Source organism: Scyliorhinus canicula, chromosome 27 (genome assembly GCF_902713615.1).
Source record: "Scyliorhinus canicula chromosome 27, sScyCan1.1, whole genome shotgun sequence".
NCBI lineage: Eukaryota > Metazoa > Chordata > Chondrichthyes > Carcharhiniformes > Scyliorhinidae > Scyliorhinus > Scyliorhinus canicula.
In genome coordinates, this window is record NC_052172.1 from 5,153,126 (window position 1) to 5,172,387 (window position 19,262).

The following is a 19,262-nucleotide window of genomic DNA, read 5'->3' on the forward strand; positions in this document are numbered from 1 at the left end:
AATCTGTGAGGCAAGACTTACCCTTCACGAATCCGTGTTGACTATCCCGGATTAAGCTGCATCTTTCCAAATGTTCACAAATCCTATCCTTCAGGACCTTTTCCATTAACTTACCGACCACCGAAGTAAGACTAACTGGCCTATAATTACCAGGGTCATCCCTATTCCCTTTCTTGAACAGAGGAACAACATTTGCCACTCTCCAGTCCTCTGGCACTATCCCCATGGACTGTGAGGACCCAAAGATCAAAGCCAAAGGCTCTGCAACCTCATCCCTTGCCTCCCAAAGAATCCTTGGATTTATCCCACCTGGCCCAGGAGACTTGTCGACCCTCAGGTTTTTCAAAATTGATAATACATCCTTCCTCAGAACATCTACCTCCTCAAGCCTACCCGCCTGTATCACACTCTCATCCTCAAAAACATGGCCCCTCTCCTTGGTGAACACTGAAGAAAAGTATTCATTCAACGCCTCTCCTATTTCTTCTGACTCCATGCACACGTTCCCACTACTGTCCTTGACTGGCCCTAACCTCACCCTGGTCATTCTTTTATTTTTCACACAAGAGTAAAAAGCCTTGGGGTTTTCCTTGATCTGACCTGCCAAGGACTTCTCATGCCCCCTCCTAGCTCTCCTAAGCCCTTTTTTTTGCTTATTCCTTGTGACCTTGTAACCCTCAAGTGACCCAACAGAACCCTGTCTTCTCATCCTTACATACTCTTCCTTTTTCCTCTCGACAAGACATTCAACCTCTTTTGTGAACCATGGTTCCCTCACACAGCCACTTCCTCCCTGCCTGACAGGGACATACCTATCGAGGACACGGAATATTTGTTCCTTGAACAAGCTCCACTTTTCATTTGTGCCTTTCCCTGACAGTTTCTGTGCCCATCATATGCTCCCTAATTCTTGCCAAATCACATCATAAGTACCCCTCCCCCAATTATAAACCTTGCTCTGCCGTATGGCCCTATCCCTCTCCATTGCAATAGTGAAAGACACCAAATTGTGGTCACTATCTCCAAAGTGCTCTCCCACAAACAAATCTAACACTTGGCCCGGTTCATTACCCAGTACCAAATCCAATGTGGCCCCACCTCTTGTCGGCCTATCCCCATATTGTGTCAGGAAAACCTCCTGCACACACTGTACAAAAACTGCCCCATCCAAACTGTTCAACCGATAGAGGTTCCAATCAATATTTGGAAAGGTCAATTGTTGCACTATCACATCATAGAATTTACAGTGCAGAAGGAGGCCATTCGGCCCATCGGGTCTGCACCGGCCCTTGGAAAGAGTACTCCACGCAAGCCCACACTCTATCCACCTAACCCAGTAACCGAACCCAACCTTCTTGGTCACTAAGGGCAATTTATCATGGCCAATCCACCTAACCTGCACATCTTTGGACTGTGGGAGGAAACCGGAGCACCCGGAGGAAACCCACACACACACGGGGAGAACATGCAGACTCCGCACAGACAGTGACCCAGCCGGGAATCGAACCTGGGACTCTGGAGCTGTGAAGCAACTGTGCTAACCACTATGCTACCGTGCTGCCCTGATGCTCAGGAATGAGGACTCGGACCAGTTTGTTATTGGGCCTGTTGGATCGCGGAATGAACATTGGGCACGGTGTACTGTGCTTAAAAGTGTTGGGCGATCTCTGTAATCTGAATCCTTATTCCAAGGTAGTCAAGAAGGCATACTTGCCATCATCGGCAGTAAATAGCAGAACCATTAAGAGTATTGACAGGCAGAGGGATCTGGGTGTACAGGTCCACAGGTCTCTGAAAGTGGCAATGCAGGTGGAGAAGGTAGTCAAGAAGGCAGACGGCATGCTTGTCTTCATTGGCCGGGGCATTGAGTATAAGAATTGGCAAGTCATGTTGTACCTGTATAGCATCTTAATTAGGCCACACTTGGAATGTAGTATTCAATTCTGGTCGCCACACTACCAGAAGGATGTGGAGGCTTTGGACTGGGTGCAGAAAAGGTTTACCAGGATGCTGCCTGGTATGGAGGGCATTAGCTATGAGGAGCGGTTGGATAAACTCGGTTTGTTCTCACTGGAACGATGGAGGTTGAGGGGCGACCTGACAGAAATCTTCAAAATTATGAGGGGCATGGACAGAGTGGATAGTCAGAAGCTTTTTCCCAGGGTGGAAGAGTCAATTACTAGGGGGCATAAGTTTAAGGTGCGATGGGCAAAGTTTAGAGGAGATGCACAAGGGAGGGTTTTTACACAGAGGGTAGTGGGTGCCTGGAACTCGCTGCCGGAGGAGGTGGTGGAAGCAGGGACGATAGTGACGTTTCAGGGGCATCTTGGCAAATACATGAATAGGATGGGAATAGAGGGATACAGACCCCGGAAGTGTAGAAGGTTTTAGGTTAGACGCGCAGCATGGTTGGTGCAGGCGTGGAGGGCCGAAGGGCCTGTTCCTGTGCTGTAATTCTCTATGTTCTTCAATGACGGTATTGGACACTGGAGCGGTATATAATGGAGCCAATGGGGACTCTTTCCTGCTACCGTTTGGGAAGGCGGTCAAACTCAATGCCAATCAGGCACTTAACTGGGAAGCAGATGTCCTTCCGCGGCATCAAGGACCCCAGTTGAGCATGCCGAGAGGTGCCAGCCAATCAGAGGCCGGCAGCTCATCATTGTTCGACTGCATCACAGGAGAGGCGGTGGCTTCTGCCAGTACTACACCCATTCAAGGTGTGACATCATCTTGGACCCAGAAACAGATGAGTAATCTTGAAATGGGGGAGGGGGGGGGGCAGATTGAGGGAGGAGTGTTGGCAACAAGGTGGGGGGGCTCCCAACTCAATGTTGGGGACCTAGGTGCCTGTCATTAAGGGCCACCCCCTTCCCCTCGACCTTGACAATGGGAGCCTTAAAATGTGCCTTGGGCCTGGGAAAATGATTGGTGGAGGTTACCAAATTTATGATCAGAGACAAATGCTGAGGAAGGTTTTCTCAAGGGTGAGATGTGGCTGGGGAGAAGTATTTAGGAAGACGATCGCTAAATAAACTGCTGTGGGAAAGGTCAAAGAGCGATGATGATGGTACAGCATTGGACAGATGCGGCAAGGTGGAATATTAACTTGAGAGAAACCACAGACAGAGTGGGGTGAATCCATGGAAGGAACTTGTACCCCAAAGACCTGTAATCACCGCATGACACTCAGAAGGATCCGGAAGCAACGGTCACAGAATTCAAATCATTGGAACAAACACCAGGCCGCAAGAAAGGAATTTGTTTTGAACACAGCGAGTTGTTATTATTTAAAATACAATGGGTGACGGAAAGAAACGCACCCCCTATCTTCTGTGTTTTCTGCCAGAGTAACATTAATGGCAGTGATTCAGACACTGAGCTACTCTCTCACCAGAGTAACATTAATGGCAGTGATTCAGACACTGGGCTACTCTCTCAGCAGAGTAACATTAATGGCAGTGATTCAGACACTGAGCTACTCTCCCACCAGAGTAACATTAATGGCAGTGATTTAGACACTGAGCTAGACTCTCACCAGAGTAACATTAATGGCAGTGATTCAGACACTGAGCTACTCTCCCAGCAGAGTAACATTAATGGCAGTGATTCAGACACTGGGCTACTATCCTATCAGAGTAACATTAATGGCAGTGATTCAGACACTGAGCTACTCTCCCACCAGAGTAACATTAATGGCAGTGATTCAGACACTGGGCTACTATCCTATCAGAGTAACATTAATGGCAGTGATTCAGACACTGGGCTACTCTCTCACCAGAGTAACATTAATGGCAGTGATTCAGACACTGAGCTACTCTCCCACCAGAGTAACATTAATGGCAGTGATTCAGACACTGAGCTACTCTCCCAGCAGAGTAACATTAATGGCTGTGATTCAGACACTGAGCTACTCTCTCACCAGAGTAACATTAATGGCAGTGATTCAGACACTGAGCTACTCTCTCACCAGAGTAACATTAATGGCAGTGATTCAGACACTGAGCTACTCTCTCACCAGAGTAACATTAATGGCAGTGATTCAGACACTGGGCTACTCTCCCACCAGAGTAACATTAATGGCAGTGATTCAGACACTGCGCTACTCTCCCACCAGAGTAACATTAATGGCAGTGATTCAGACACTGAGCTAGACTCTCACCAGAGTAAAAGCCTCTCCGCAAGAGCTCCTCGGCTTATCCCTCCCGGGGCGAAGCTGAGGGCATCCTCGACAGCCACTGACTACCAAGTCCATCGCTGAGGCCCCATTGTCACCAATCACCAGCCCTATATCACCTCCGACGCCAGTGTATCCTTCCCGAGGAAGGTAATGTGACCTCCTGTATCGTTTCAACCATGTATGACACAGGAAGAATGTTTCAACAGCCAAAATAGTACGATTAACCTGCCACTTTATAAATGATGGGTGCGATAATTACTGTGTACAGCTTTTGCTGCCGCTGTACAAAAAGGTTTCTGAAGTTATTGAAATGATACAGAGACGTCATCGAGGCTGTTCTCCTCAATGAAGAAAAGGTCGAGAGGAGATTTGATAGAGATGAGGGATCCGGACAGAGTAGATCAGGAGAAACCGTTCCCGTTGGTGGAACGATCGAGAACCAGAGGGCATGGGTTTGAGGTAATTGGGAAAAGGAGGAACAGCGACGTGAGGGAACACCTCTCTCTCAGTTCTGGATCGGGAATCTGCTGAATGAGAGTGTGGGGGAGCCGGATTCAATCGAGATGTTCAGGAGGGATTTAGATTATCAGAAAAGGGGGAATGTCACGGGGGGGTCCGGGGAGAACTCGGGGGAGGGACACGAGGCAAATTGCTCCTTCGTGGGGGGGGGGGCAGTACAGCCAACAATGGGCCAAATGGCCTCTTCCTGTGTGTGGTTGTATGACTAGAGGTACTATGGTACCTGGGAGTGTGCGCTATCATTGGTGGAGAAGTCTCGCTGCTCATCGGCCCAAGTGTTTGCATTTCATTGGTCGGAACATAAGGTAGCTCCGCCCAGTGAGGCGGGGTATAAGAACCCGTGTTTCCCAGCAGCCGGCCTTCTTTCTGTACTCGAGCTGCCGGGGAAACATCTTGTTGATTAAAGCCTTCAATTCGGACCACTCCTTCGTTTCAGTTGTTATTGATCGCGCATCGATGTGTCATAACCATTCTCTGATGATAGGATTCTGTCTCTGATGTGTCTGCCGACCCCATGATTTATTCCTCCAATGCCTGAACTTTTGTGGGTATAAATTAACACTTTTATTTGACAATCATGTGCTTCCTTCCACCTGAAGCCAGCCAGCTCCCCTTTAGTGTGCGTTTGGGGGGCGGGGAGGGGGGGTGTTTGGAGATGGGAGGGGTTCTTTCCTGCAAATTCCCGCAAAGGATAAAATCGCGAACTGCAAACCTCCAGCTATCTCAATGTTTGGATGTTAATTGGGTTTCTCTCTCTCACTAGGCGGCTTTCATTGACTGAATTGCTGTCAGACACGGTTCCCTCTCTAATCCTCTTCCCCTCCCCACCTCCTCATTTATTTTCCTGTTTGTCTTCTCAAACCTAAAGCAAAAAGCACAGTCGGAGCTGCAGGTTAGTTCCTTTCACTGCACCGTTACAGAGAGAGAGAGAGAGAGATGAGGAAGCGGGGTTTAGAGGACTAGGCCTCTCTGTCTCTCACACTCCCTTCCCCTCACTCATTCTCCCTCCCCCTCTCTCTCTCTCCATCCCCCTCCCCCACACTCCCCCTCTCTCTCCCTCCCCCTTCCCCTAACACTCCCACCCTCTCTCACTCCTCTCCCCCTCTCTCTCACACTCTCTCCCCCTCTCCTCTCCCCCTCACACTACATCTCTCTCTCACACTCCCTTTCCCTCTCACTCACTCATTCTCCCTCCCCCCCTCTCTACATCCCCCTCTCTCTCTACATCCCCCTCCCCCACACTCCCTCTCTCTCTCCCTCCCCTTCCCCTAACACTCCCACCCTCTCTCACTCCTCTCCCCTCTCTCTCACACTCTCTCCCCCTCTCTCTCCCACTCCTCTCCTCCTCTCTCTCACACTCTCTCCGCCTCTCCTCTCCCCCTCACACTACATCTCTCTCTCACACTCCCTTTCCCTCTCACTCACTCATTCTCCCTCCCCCCCTCTCTCTCTCCATCCCCCTCCCCCACACCCTCTCACTCTCCCCACACTCCCTCCCTCTCTCCCCCACACTCCCTCCCTCTCTCCCCCACACTCCCTCCCTCTCTCCCCCACACTCCCTCCCTCTCTCCCCCACACTCCTCCCCTCTCTCCCCCACACTCCCTCCCTCTCTCCCCCACACTCCCTCCCTCTCTCCCCCACACTCCCTCCCTCTCTCCCCCACACTCCCCCCTCTCTCCCCCACACTCCCTCCCTCCTCTCCCCCCCACACCTCCCTCCCCCCCTCTCTCTCTCCATCCACCTCCCCCACACCCTCTCACTCTCCCCCACACTCCCTCTCTCTCTCCCCCACACTCCCTCCCTCTCTCCCCCACACTCCCTCCCTCTCTCCCCCACACTCCCTCTCCCCCCCACACTCCCTCTCCCCCCCACACTCCCTCTCCCCCCCACACTCCCTCTCCTCCCCCCCCCCCACACTCCCTCCCCCCCCTCTCTCTCTCTCCATCCACCTCCCCCACACCCTTTCACTCTCCCCCACACTCCCTCCCTCTCTCCCCCACACTCCCTCCCTCCCTCCCTCTCCCTCTCTCTTACTCTCTCTCACACACTCTCTCGCTCTAAAAAAAACAGTTGTGGGGAGGGAATGGAGAGAATATTCTTATTTCCCCATTTTATTTTCCCCTTCTAAAGAAGGAAAATGCCCATTGGGATACAGGGGATCTTGATAAGGTGGATTCAAAGTTGGCTGAGCTAAAGGAGACAGAGGGTGATGACAGACGGCTGCTTTAGTGACTGGAAGCCAGTGTCCAGTGACGTACCACAGGGATCTGTGCTGGTTCCCCTATTATTCATCATTTATATGACTGTGTGTGTGTGTGTGTTTGGGGGGGGGGGGGGGGGGGGGGGGGTGTTGTAGGTAGGATCAGTAAGTTTGCAAACAGGAAGGTACAGACGGGATGGTCAAATGGGCAGAGAAGCGGCTGATAGAATTTTATCCTAAAAAATGTGAGGTGATACACTTTGGAAGGAGAAATTTGGAGCGGGGAAGAGTGAAGGGCGACCTGATCGAGGTGAACATGATTATGAGGGTCATGGGCAGGGTGGATAGGGAGCAGCTGTTCCCCTTAGTTGAAGGGTCAGTTACGCCGGGGACACAAGTTCAAGGTGAGGGGCAGGGGGTTTAGGGGGGGTTTGAGTAAAAGCTTTTTTACCCAGAGGGTGGTGACGGTCTGGAACGCTCTGCCTGGGAGGGTGGGAGAGGCGGGTTGCCTCACATCCTTTTAAAAAGTACCCGGACGGGCACTTGGCACGTTGTAACATTCAAGGCTATGGGCCAAGTGCTGGCAAATGGGATTAATGAGGCAGGTCAGGAGTTTTCCATGTGCAGACTTGATGGGCCGAAGGGCATCCTCTGCACTGCACTATTCTGGATTTAAAGGGACTAACATGTTGGCCGTAACAATCTGTTTCACTTTGAACAGTAGATCCACGGGGGGACAGGGCCTGGAGCTTGAAGGGGGGCGAACTTCAAAAGTAATCTCTGGGAGTACTGGGAGCAAATTTTAACTTCTCCGGCCGATTGGGAAATCGATGGCTGTTTGTGCAATGTTGGTCGTACTTCCAGCCAAACCTTCCTCCCCACTGAAGTTAGCAAAGAATAAAATTGATGCGGTGTAAAATGGGTGTTCCCCACAATCCCACAAACTTCCCACTCGGCAAGTTAAAATTCCCACCTCCGGAAGCGAGTGGCCAATCTAAGGAGCAGAATCGCAAGGATGACATCTGAAGTAGTCAGTCTAGGTTCGATCAAGTGCACATTGGGACAGATCTTTTTCAGATAATTAGCTCTCTAGTTATATGGCTAACTTGGTATTTAGAACAGTACAGCACAGAACAGGCCCTTCGGCCCTCGATGTTGTGCCGAGCAATGATCACCCTACTCAAGCCCACGTATCCACCCTATACCAGTAACCCAACAACCCCCATTAACCTTATTTTTTCGGACACTATGGGCAATTTTAGCCTGGCCAATCCACCTATCCCACACATCTTTGGACTGTGGGAGGAAACCGGAGCACCCGGAGGAAACCCACGCACACACGGGGAGGACGTGCAGACTCCGCACAGACAGTGACCCAGCCGGGAATCGAACCTGGGACCCTGGAGCTGTGAAGCATTTATGCTAACCACCATGCTACCCTACGTATATTGCATCTGATGAGTGTTCGGGGACTATTTTCTCCCCAAACCTGGTCACCACTGGGTTTTTTCCCGCCTCACGTCTGGGTCCGTCATAGATTAATTGATGGAGATCTATCACTTTGATTGGTCAACAATTCCATTATCGACTAAACTGACCACTTCATTCAGCAATTCCAATCCTCCCACCGCATTGGTAGAATGAAATTGGGAAGAAACGCCCTCTTGGATTTGCCACTCACCTCATCCGTGATCTGGTCAGCACAGCGCTGCATCTCCTCCAGCTCCGACCTCATATCCACGTTGCCGTCCATGCCGCCCTCTCTGGTTTATCGTGACGGCGCGTCTGCTCGAAGCACTGCCCAAGGTGCAGACTCTTCCGAGGATCTGAAAACCAGGAAGGAAAATGCGTCAGGACAGTTATCGTATCTACAGCACTGGTGAGATGGCGGCAGCCATTCGGTCGATGTCACTCTCGCCTCTGAGCCAGAAGGTCATGGGTTCAAGTCCCCCTCTGGAGGCTGACTCTCCAGGGCAGTACTGAGGGAGCACCGTACTGTCATGGGAACTATGAGAATATGGTGTCAAACTGCTGCTTCGCCTGCCCTCTGAGGGAAATGTAAAAGACTCAAAAAGAAAGGTTGGCGAGTTCTCACGGGAGCAGAAACACAGGATAATTACAGCACAGAAGGAGGCCATTCAGCCCATTCTGTCCATGCTGGTTCTCTGCAAAAGCAACTCATCCAGTTTCATTCTCCTGCCCATTCCCAGATTACCCTCTGATTACCTTTCCTTCCTGTTGCTTGTCCAAATCCCTTTGTTTCTTCTTTGAGGAGGGATGTAGCTGCGTTAGAGGCGGTTCAGAGGCGGTTCACTCGATTGATTGCAAAACAGTGAAGGCCCCTGGGATACTGGGCAATGTGGCAAACTGGATAAAAAGTTGGCTTAGTAACGGGAAACAAAGGGTAATGGTCGATGGCTGCCCGTGCAATTGGAAAGTCGTGTCAAGTGGTGTTCCACAGGGCTCGGTGTTGGGACCTTCACTGTCCGTGTTATTAACGATTTGGACGTGAACGTGGGAGGGGCACGATTGGGGGATTTGCAGACGACACAAAGATAGGCCGAGTGGCGGACAGTGTAGAGGATAGCTATCGGGCGGAATTTACCGTCTCTTCACGTTGGCGGAATATTCCGGTGCCACCCGCCCAGTGCACCCCCGCCTCAGGTTTCCCGGTGACGAGGGGTGCATTCAACAGGGAATCCCGTTGACAACGGGAAACCGGAATCTCCCGCTGTCAGGTGGCTTTGTAAATCCTGCCCACAATCTCCAAAATGATGTGGATGGGTTGGCGGAGTGGGCGATAAAGTGGCAGATGGAATTTAACACAGAGAAGTGTGAGGTCAGCGTTTAGGGAGGTCAAACAGTTACAGGGAGTAGACAATAAATGGGAATATACTAAGAGGGCAGGGTCAAGCCAGGCTGGGGACTCGCAATTTTTGGGCGTTGCAGTGGAGCCGGGAGTGCAGGAGGCGATAGAGGCCGGGGTCCTGGCCTTTGCGTCCCATTTTCCCGGCGGAGGATCTTGCTTCAGTGGAAGGATGTGAGGCCCCCAAGCGTGGAGGCCTGGATCAATGATATGGCGGGGTTCATTAAATTGGAGAGGGTGAAATTTGCCCTGAGGGGATCAGTACAGGGGTTCATCCACAACAGTATTCTAGGCAGTCCTGGTCCCCACATTACAGGAAGGACGTTATTGCTCAGGAGAGAGAGCAGAGGAGGTTTACAAGGATGTTGCCAGGGCCTGGATAAGTGTGTCTGCGAGGAGAGATTGGAAAGGTTGGGGTTATTTTCCTTGGGACAAGGAAGGCTGAGGGGTGATTTAATTGAGGAGCACAAAATGTTGAGGGGACGAGAGAGCGGACAGGATAAAATTGTTTCCCGTGGTGGAGAATTCTAGAACCAGGGGCCATAGATTGAAGATAAGTGGCAGAAGGTGCAGAGGGGACATGAGGAAAAACATTTCTACGTGGTGGGGAGGGAGGTCTTTGGAATCCTGTTCAACGTACGTCTGGACACCCTTGACTTTCTCGAGTGTAGTCATTTTGTTTTTTTTACCACAATCCAGATAAAGAATGTGGTTCAATGTTAATGATAAGTTTTCTCAATGGAAGGAACAGGATTATGGGTCAACACACACCTGATCTGGTTGAGGGATTCCAGATTATGTGCCAGAAATGGCTCAAACGTAGGAGGGTACCCGGAATTCCGGTGACGGCGGGCGGGAGGCAGCCGTACATTGGAGGGCTCCGGCTCGGGAATGGGAATTTTAACGCCAGGTCCCGGGGGCAACGGAGGCTGAAAAGGCTGTAAGAAGGCACAGGGAGGGAAATGTCCAAGTTTGGGAGAAAAACGGCCGTGAAAAAGGGGGTTAACGGAAGTCCGCCGGGGAGTGGAAAAGTCAGCACAGGAACTGTAAGGAAAGCGGAGGCTCGAGCACCAGGGGAGGCCGCATCGCTCTCAGCAGAAGGAATGGCCAAGGTGATGGCTGTGGAACTTGAAAAGCAGTTCACAGAACAAATGGAAGCGATGAAGGAGAGGGGGGCGGTATTGAAAGTGAAAAATGAAAATGAAAATCACTTATTGTCACGAGTAGGCTTCAATGAAGTTACTGTGAAAAGCCCCTAGTCGCCACATTCTGGCGCCTGTCCGGGGAGGCTGGTACGGGAATCGAACCGTGCTGCTGGCCTGCTTGGTCTGCTTTAAAAGCCAGCGATTTATCCCTGTGAGCTAAACTAGCCCCTTGTGCTGGTGGAGGAGGCGATTGCCCCAGTGAGAGCGGTGGTATCAAGCGCAGTGGCGGAGGTGCGGGATCAAGGTGAGACCCTGAAGGAAGTGGAAAAGGCATTATCGCAGCACAGTGATCAACTCGCCCCCACGGGGAAGGAGTTGCGGAGAGTGATAGAGACCAACAAGGGTCTGCGAGCCAAAACGGAAGACCTGGAAAACAGATCCAGGCAACAGAATCTGAGGATTGTAGGTCTGTCCAAAGGGGTGGAAGGCCTGAGGAGACGGAGTATTTTGCCACGATGTTGGCAAAGTTATTGGGGGAACGGGACGATCCCTCTCCATACGAACTGGATCGGGCTCATCGGTCGTGGAGGCCTATACCAAAGGCGAGTGAGCCACCAAGAGCAGTAACTCTGTGTTTCCTGAGGTATAGCGTGAAGGAGAAAGTCCTGTGCTGGGCAAAGCAGAAGCGGGAGATGCAGTGTGCTGGAGTTGGTATACGCATATACCAGGACTTTAGGGTAGCTGGCGAGGAGGCGGGCTGCCTTCAGCTGGTTGAAGAAGGCGCTGTACATCAGCAAGGTGCAGTGCGGCATAGCATATCCAGCTAAGTTGAGGGTGACCAACAATTCCAAGGACCTTTATTTTGGGACGACGGAAGCAGCGGAGGAGTTTGAGAAGGCAGAAGGACTGTGGCAGAATGAAGGATTGACCGTGTACCGATGTAGCCTCAGTAACTTTATTTTTTCACTGCGTGTTGGTTTGTGTACTAAATGAGTCGATGCTGTATATATTTGGACAAGGGAAGAGTTGGGACTTTCATTTGCATTGATGGTTCTTTGGGGCTTAGGTGTGTATGCTGGGGTTGTGTGCTGAAGGGGATTTCTTGGTTTTCCAGGGGCCGGGCAAGGGGGAAGGAGACCCGGGCGGCGGCCTCCATGCTGGCCAGTTTAAGCCGGCCAGTGGACGGGAGTGAGGTGGGAGGAGGGGCTGCGGCCATCTGAGCCTGGTAGAACAGGTTCCGGTGAGTCCAGCCGGGGTGCAAAGTTGGGGGAAGGAGCCAAGGTTGGGGGGAGGAGTTTACAAGAGGAAGTGGAGGGGAGGAGTCTGGGAGGGGCAGTGTCTACAATTCCATTGGGCGCCATTCACGGTACTCTTTCGGGGATTGGATGGCATTGAATATTGGGGGGGGGGGGGGGGGTGTTTTGGGGGGGGTGGGGGGCGTGGACTATATGTGTCAACGGTGACCAGGGGCGATTCCTTTTTCGTTTTTCCTTTCTTTTCCCGTCTTGGGAGGGTTTGTTTTATTTGAAGCTTATATTGTCAGGTGGGCCGTTGTTTGGGGTGGTGGGAGGATGGGATCATTGTTGTCGGTAGGGCGATTGACATTGTATCCGTTACCGTTTATTGTTTGTTGGTGGGGGGGGTAAGTTCTGAAGAAAATGTGACAATGGAGACTAAAAATATTTTTCAAAAAACAAAAACACAAATGTAGGCGGGTACCCAGGGGGGCAGTGGGTGTCTGGAGTTCGCTGCCCCGGTTGGTGGTGGAGGCAGAGACCCTAAACTCTTTGGAAAAAGTACCTGAGTCGGCATCTTAAGTGCTGTAAGCTACAGGGCTATGGCAAGGGTGCAGGAAAGTGGGATTAGAAAGGGTGTCCTGGGGCTGGCTTGGACAAGATGGGCCGAATGGCCTCCCTCTGTGCTGTAACTTTTCTATGGTTCTTCCATGAGGGGTTTGTCATACGAAGAGAGGTTGAGGAGTTTAGGCCGATACTCTTGCATTTAGAGGAATGAGAGGTGATCATTCAGCATATAGAATGAGGGCTGGTTTAGCTCAGTGGGCTGGACGGCTGGTTCGTGATGCAGAGCGAGGCCAGCAGCGCGGGTTCAATTCCCCGTGCCGGCTGAGGTTAACCATGAAGGCCCCCACCTTCTCAACCTTGCCCCTCGCCAGAGGCGTGGCGAGTCTCGGGTTAACTCACCACCTCAAAGGGGGAAACATCATCTGGGACACTGGCGGTTTTATTTACTTTAATAGACATAGAGTGGGATTCTTCGGGCGGGTAAGGGGCCAACCGGTGCCGAAGGGCCTCCGCCGGCCGGCGCGAGTTGGCGCGTGCGCGGGAGCGCCAGCGTGTGCTGGCGTCATCCCAGCGCATGCGCAGCGGGGGTTCATCTCCGCGCCGGCCGACTGTTACACCGGCCGGGGCAGAGGAATAGACTACCCCCACGGCACAGGCCCGCCCGCAGATCGGTGGGCCCCGATCGCGGGCCAGGCCACCATGGGGGCACCCCCCCCCCCGGGGGCCAGATCATCCCCCCCCCCCCCCCGAGGACTCCGGAGGCCGCCCTCAGAGCCAGGTCCCGCTGGTAAGTACCTGGCGTAACATACGCCGGCGGGACTGGCCGTAAACGGGCGGCCACTCGGCCCATAGCGTGCCGGAGAATCACCGGGGGGGGGGGCGCTGCCAGTGGCCACCGACCGGCGCGATTCCCAGCTCCCGTCAAAACCCCGGCGCCAGAGAATTCAGCCAAAGGGGGGCGGGATTCACACCCCCCCCCCCCCCCCCCCAGACGATTCCCCAACCCGGCAGGGGGTCGGAGAATCCCACCCGTCGAGCAGATGCTTCCTTTTGTGGGGCAATCTAGAATGAGGGTCATAGATTTAGGATAAGGGGGAGCAGATTTAAAACCGATTGAAGAGAAACTACTTCTCCCGAAGGATGGTGAATCTGTGGAATTCGCTACCCCAGAAATGGGTCATTATCACATTGCTGCTTGTGGGATCTTGCTGTGCGCAAATTGTCTGCCGTGTTCTCCACAGCAGTGGAGAGACATCAATAATGATTAATAAGGGGATCAGGGGTTATGGGGAGAAGGCAGGAGAATGGGGATGAGAAACATACCAGCCATGATTGAATGGCGGAGCAGACTCGATGGGCCGAGTGGCCTAATTCTGCTCCTATGTGTTCTGGTTTTATGGTCTGCATTGTCTGCAAAGTGTTTTGGACATTGAAAGTTCTTTGCCTGTCACCAGTTAACTATACAGCAGTGAATGTGCTTCTAAAGTAACTGCTGATTGCGAAGCACTTTGGGATATGTGCAGAACGTGAAAGGCTATTATATAAATCCAATTCTTTGTTCCATTAGGTGGCTTAATCTGTAACTAAGAAATGCCACACCCAATAGAGATGGAGTTCCCTCATTGAACAGCGACGCTCATTTTTTAAAGATTCTTTGATGGGAATCGCTAAGAGTCAGCATCCCTAATTGCACTTGAACCCAGTCCCTGGCTCGGCCAATTCAGTGGGGCAGTTAAGAGTGAACCCCATTGGCTGTGGGTCTGGAGTCACGTGTAGGCCAGACCAGATAAGGCCGGCAGATTTCCTTCCCTGAAGGGGACATTATGAAAAATGAAAATCGCTTATTGTCACGAGTAGGCTTCAAATGAAGTTACTGTGAAAAGCCCCTAGTCGCCACATTCCGGCGCTCTGTCCGGGGAGGCTGGTACGGGAACCATTAGTGAACCATAGACCATAGAATTTACAGTGCAGAAGGAGGCCATTCGGCCCATCGAGTCTGGACCGGCTCCTGGAAAGAGCACCCTACCCAAGGTTAACACCTCCACCCTATCCCCATAACCCAGTAACCCCACCCAACACTCAGGGCAATTTTGGACACTAAGGGCAATTTATCATGGCCAATCCACCTAACCTGCACATCTTTGGACTGTGGGAGGAAACCGGAGCACCCGGAGGAAACCCACGCACAGACGGGGAGGATGTGCAGACTCCGCACAGACAGTGACCCAAGCCGGAATCGAACCTGGGACCCTGGAGCTGTGAAGCAATTGTGCTATCCACAATGCTACCGTGGCAGATGGGCTTTTACGACAATCGACGATAGTTTCCTGGCCACCATTACCGAGACTTGCCTTGAATTCCAGATTTATCAATTGAATTTAAATTCCACAAGCGGGGATTTGAACCCGTGTACCCCTGAGCGTTAACCTGGGGGTCTCTGGATTACCAGTCCAGTGACATTACCACCACGCCACCGTCACGCCCTCCACGGTCCTTCCCACCAGCGGGGATCTTCCATTCCCGCTGAAGTGATGGGCCCACCCCCCTCCCACCCGCGGGGCGGGTGAGCCACGCAAAACACGGTCAACTTCGGCGGGAGCGGAACATCCTGCCAGCAGCCAATGGTGAGCTGGCGGAGGGTGGGGGGGGGAGGGTGGGGGGGGAGGGTGGGTGGGGGGGTGGGGGGGGGGGGGGGGGAAATCCTGCCCAACATCCTTGAGAGTAGTCATATTGTTTGTTTGTCCCAATCCAGATAAGGAATGTGGTTCAATGTTGATGGAAGGAACGGGATTATGGGTCAACACACCTCCGATTCCAGGTTACGTGTGGCCTTCCAGAAATGGCTCAATTGTCGGTCGAACGCCCCCAAATTATAGCGTTAAGTAAGAGACCATGGGTCCACTGGCAGGGCAGAGGTTAATGACGATAGTTTGGAGTGGCATCAATGACAAAGCAAATGTCTAAACTCAGATTGTAACCTGCTCCCGCTCCTTCTCATTTCTCGCCATCTCTCTTGTTTTCAACAGCATTAAAAACCCAGGCCTCAAAGCGGGCCTTAAATTGCGTTCGATCTTTCTTCGTGTTTGTTCTGACAAAGAACAAAGGAAAGTACAGCACAGGAACAGGCCCTTCGGCCCTCCGAGCCTGCGCCGACCATGCTGTCCCGTCTAACCTAAAACCTTCTACACTTCCGGGGTCCGTATCCCTCTATTCCCATCCTATTCATGTATTTGTCAAGGCGCCCCTTAAATGTCACTATCGTCCCTGCTTCCACCACCTCCTCCAGCAAAGGGTTCCAGGGACCCACGACCCTCACCTGAAAGCTCTGTGAGAAGGCAGGGATACAGGATATAGAGCAGCTATCTGGATGACTCGTCATTTTCTAAAGCCCTTTCCACTAACCCTTCAGATAGATCTTTCAAACAGTAAGTGCTGTAAACGCACAACAGGTCCATTCAAGCCAGATAGATAACGCCTTCGAATGAAGGGCTTGCCTGTAATGATAGCCCAGCATCCCCAGGCAGACACGCTGCACATTTCCAGTGGTTTATGAGGATTGAGGGTGGAATTCACCATCCTCCACAATTTTATACCTAAACGCACTCACTGGCTCGGGGGGGGACACAGTTTGACAGGCCGAAGGAGCGAGATTGTACTTCACCTCAGGTTGCCAACTCTGGTTGGGACTCCACCCCCCCCCAACCCCACCCCTCCCCCCCCCACCCACACCCCCTCCCCCCCACCCACCCCCCCACCCACACCCCTCCCCCCACCCACACCCCCTCCCACCCACACCCCCTCCCCCAACCCCACCCCTCCCCCCCACCCACAGCCCCTCCCCCACCCCCACCCTCCCCCAACCCCACCCCTCTCCCTGCCCCCTCCCCCCCACCCACCCCCAACCCCCCACCCCACCCCTCCCCCCACCACCAACCCCACCCAACCCCACCCCTCCCCCCACCCCCCCACCCACCCCAACCCCACCCCTCCCCTCCCCCAACCTCACCCCCCCACCCCCACCCCCACCAACCCCCCCACCCCCAACCCCCCCACCAACCCTCCCCCCCACCCCCAACCTCACCCCCCCACCCCCAACCCCCTCCCCCCCCACCCCCTCCCCCCCCACCCCCAACCCCCTCCCCCCCCACCCCCAACCCCCTCCCCCCCCACCCCCTCCCCCCCCACCCCCACCCCCTCCCCCCCCACCCCCAACCCCTCCCCCCCCCACCCCCACCCCCTCCCCCCCCACCCCCAACCCCCTCCCCCCCACCCCCAACCCCCTCCCCCCCACTCCCCCCCCTCCCCCCCACCCCACTACCCTCCCCACTCCCCCCTCCCAACCCCCCTCCCCCCCACTCTCCCAACCCCCCTCCCCCCACCCCCTTCCCCTCCACCCTCCCTCCCCACCTCCCAACCCCACCCCTCCAACCCCACCCCCCAACCCAACCTCCCCCCCTCCCCTCCTCCCCCCACCCACCCCCACTCCTGCCCACCCACCCACCCAACCCTCCTCACCCCCCCCACCCCTCCAACCCCTAGCTGCTTGTGGGATCTTGCTGTGTGGAAAATGGCTGCCACGTTCCCTACATTACAACAGTGATTACACTTTGAAAGCAGTTAACTTCCTGCAAAGCGTTTCTGAGCATTGCGAGGCTCTTAAAGGCGCTATCGAAATGCACATCTTTCCTCGCGTCTCCTTCACTCTCCTATTACAAAGATGTGCAGGTCAGGTAGTGCTATGGGGATAGGTGGGGGAGTGGGGCAGGGTTCTCTTTCAGAGGGTCAATGTAGACTCGATGGGCTGAATGGCCTCCACCTGCACTGTAGGGATTCTCTGATTCTATGACAACTCAATGAATGGTTTTCCTCGGGGAGGTAGAATCATAGAATACCTACAACACAGAAGGAGGCCATTCAGCCCATCGCGTCTGTACCAGCCCTCTGATAGAGCTCCCCACCCAGGCACACTCCCCCACCCTAACCCCATAACCCCACTTAACCTACGCATTTTTGGACACTAAGGGGCAATTTAGCACGGCCAATCCACCTAACCTGCACATCTTTGGACTGTGGGAGGAAACCGGAGCACCCGGAGGAAACCCACGTAGACACGGGGAGAGCGTGCAGACTCCGTACAGACAGTGACCCAGCGGGGAATCGAACCCGGGTCCCTGGCGACATTAGGCAGCAGTGCTAACCACCCTGCCGTCCAGCTGTTGGCTGTTTTTGCGATTGAAAAACCTCAGCCTTGCGGAAGCTGGGTGGATGTTCAGGAGGAATCAAAGGGTTAAAGATGGAAAGCTTTGTGACGGCATCGAGCAGTGAGTGAGGGATAAATTAATCCCTAGATCAAGGCACAGATGCTCACAGCTATAGGACAGGAAGGCACGTAATGGAGTCATTAATCATGCAAACGGCTATTCCCCGCACCGCCCTCCCCCCCCCCATTAGGAGATAAGACCATCTATCAATGGGATGGGCAGAGGAAAGGTGGTGAAGATGGAATTTTGTTTCCCGCTGTCATTTCAACAGAGACAGCAACAAGAAGTGATCTTCTTTCAAACCCCCACGCCGGAGGCCCCCACGCCGGAGCTCCCCACGCCGGAGCTCCCCACGCCGGAGCTCCCCACGCCGGAGGCCCCCACGCCGGAGCTCCCCACGCCGGAGGCCCCCAAGCCGGAGGCCCCCAAGCCGGAGCTCCCCAAGCCAGAGCTCCCCACGCCGGAGCTCCCCACGCCGGAGCTCCCCACGCCGGAGGCCCCCACGCCGGAGGCCCCCAAGCCGGAGCTCCCCACGCCGGAGCTCCCCACGCCGGAGGCCCCCACGCCGGAGGCCCCCAAGCCGGAGCTCCCCACGCCGGAGGCCCCCACGCCGGAGCTCCCCAAGCCGGAGCTCCCCACGCCGGAGCTCCCCACGCCGGAGCTCCCCACGCCGGAGCTCCCCACGCCGGAGGCCCCCACGCCAGAGGCCCCCACGCCGGAGGCTGAGGGATATCACTGCAAGTGAAGGGAAAAGCATCTTTGTACGGCACCCGTCTCCTGATGCTGGCAGGGTGGTGGGAGGGGTGAGGGGGGAGGTGGGACTGCAGAGTGTGGACGGGGTATCTGGGGAGCCCGGACTCGTGGAGCCTGCCCAATTTTGACAGCTGGACCTATTTACAATCAGCCTTCTCCCCAGCCAGAGTGCCAGGCAGGGGGTGGGGAATTAGAAACTGGGGGGGGGGGGGGGGGGGGGGGGGGTTAGGTGACTCTGAAGGAAATCCCCACGGGGGTAGATATTCCTGCCCAACGTTTGGGGGGTGGGGGGGGGGGGGGAGGATGCAGAGACTGAACATGCACAAAGCCATCCCAATTCCTTTGTACTGCGCTATGTCTGGTTCAACAACTTTAACATGCAGCAGTAACTGGAATCAAGTTTTTATTTATTCTTCCAGGGGATTTTGGTGTCGTGGCTGGGTGATGCACGATCAATTGCACAGAGATTTGAGTTGAATACAACTGAGGCTTTATTGCTCTAAGATGTGTGGCCTCCGACAGCAGCTGGCGAAAT

General features: G+C 53.9%; 1 protein-coding gene across 3 annotated transcripts in view; it reads right to left on the bottom strand.

Annotated features, from left to right (window-relative positions):
- The window catches only part of LOC119957815 (synaptosomal-associated protein 25-like), a 347,410-nt gene that overhangs the window by 92,193 nt on the left and 235,955 nt on the right, over nt 1–19,262 (bottom strand). For all 3 annotated transcript variants that reach the window (XM_038785944.1, XM_038785945.1, XM_038785943.1), the window contains exon 2: nt 8,582–8,726. In XM_038785944.1, the coding sequence (XP_038641872.1) occupies nt 8,582–8,653 (72 nt within the window). In that variant the 5' untranslated portion in view covers nt 8,654–8,726. The remainder of the gene's footprint in view (nt 1–8,581; nt 8,727–19,262) is intronic.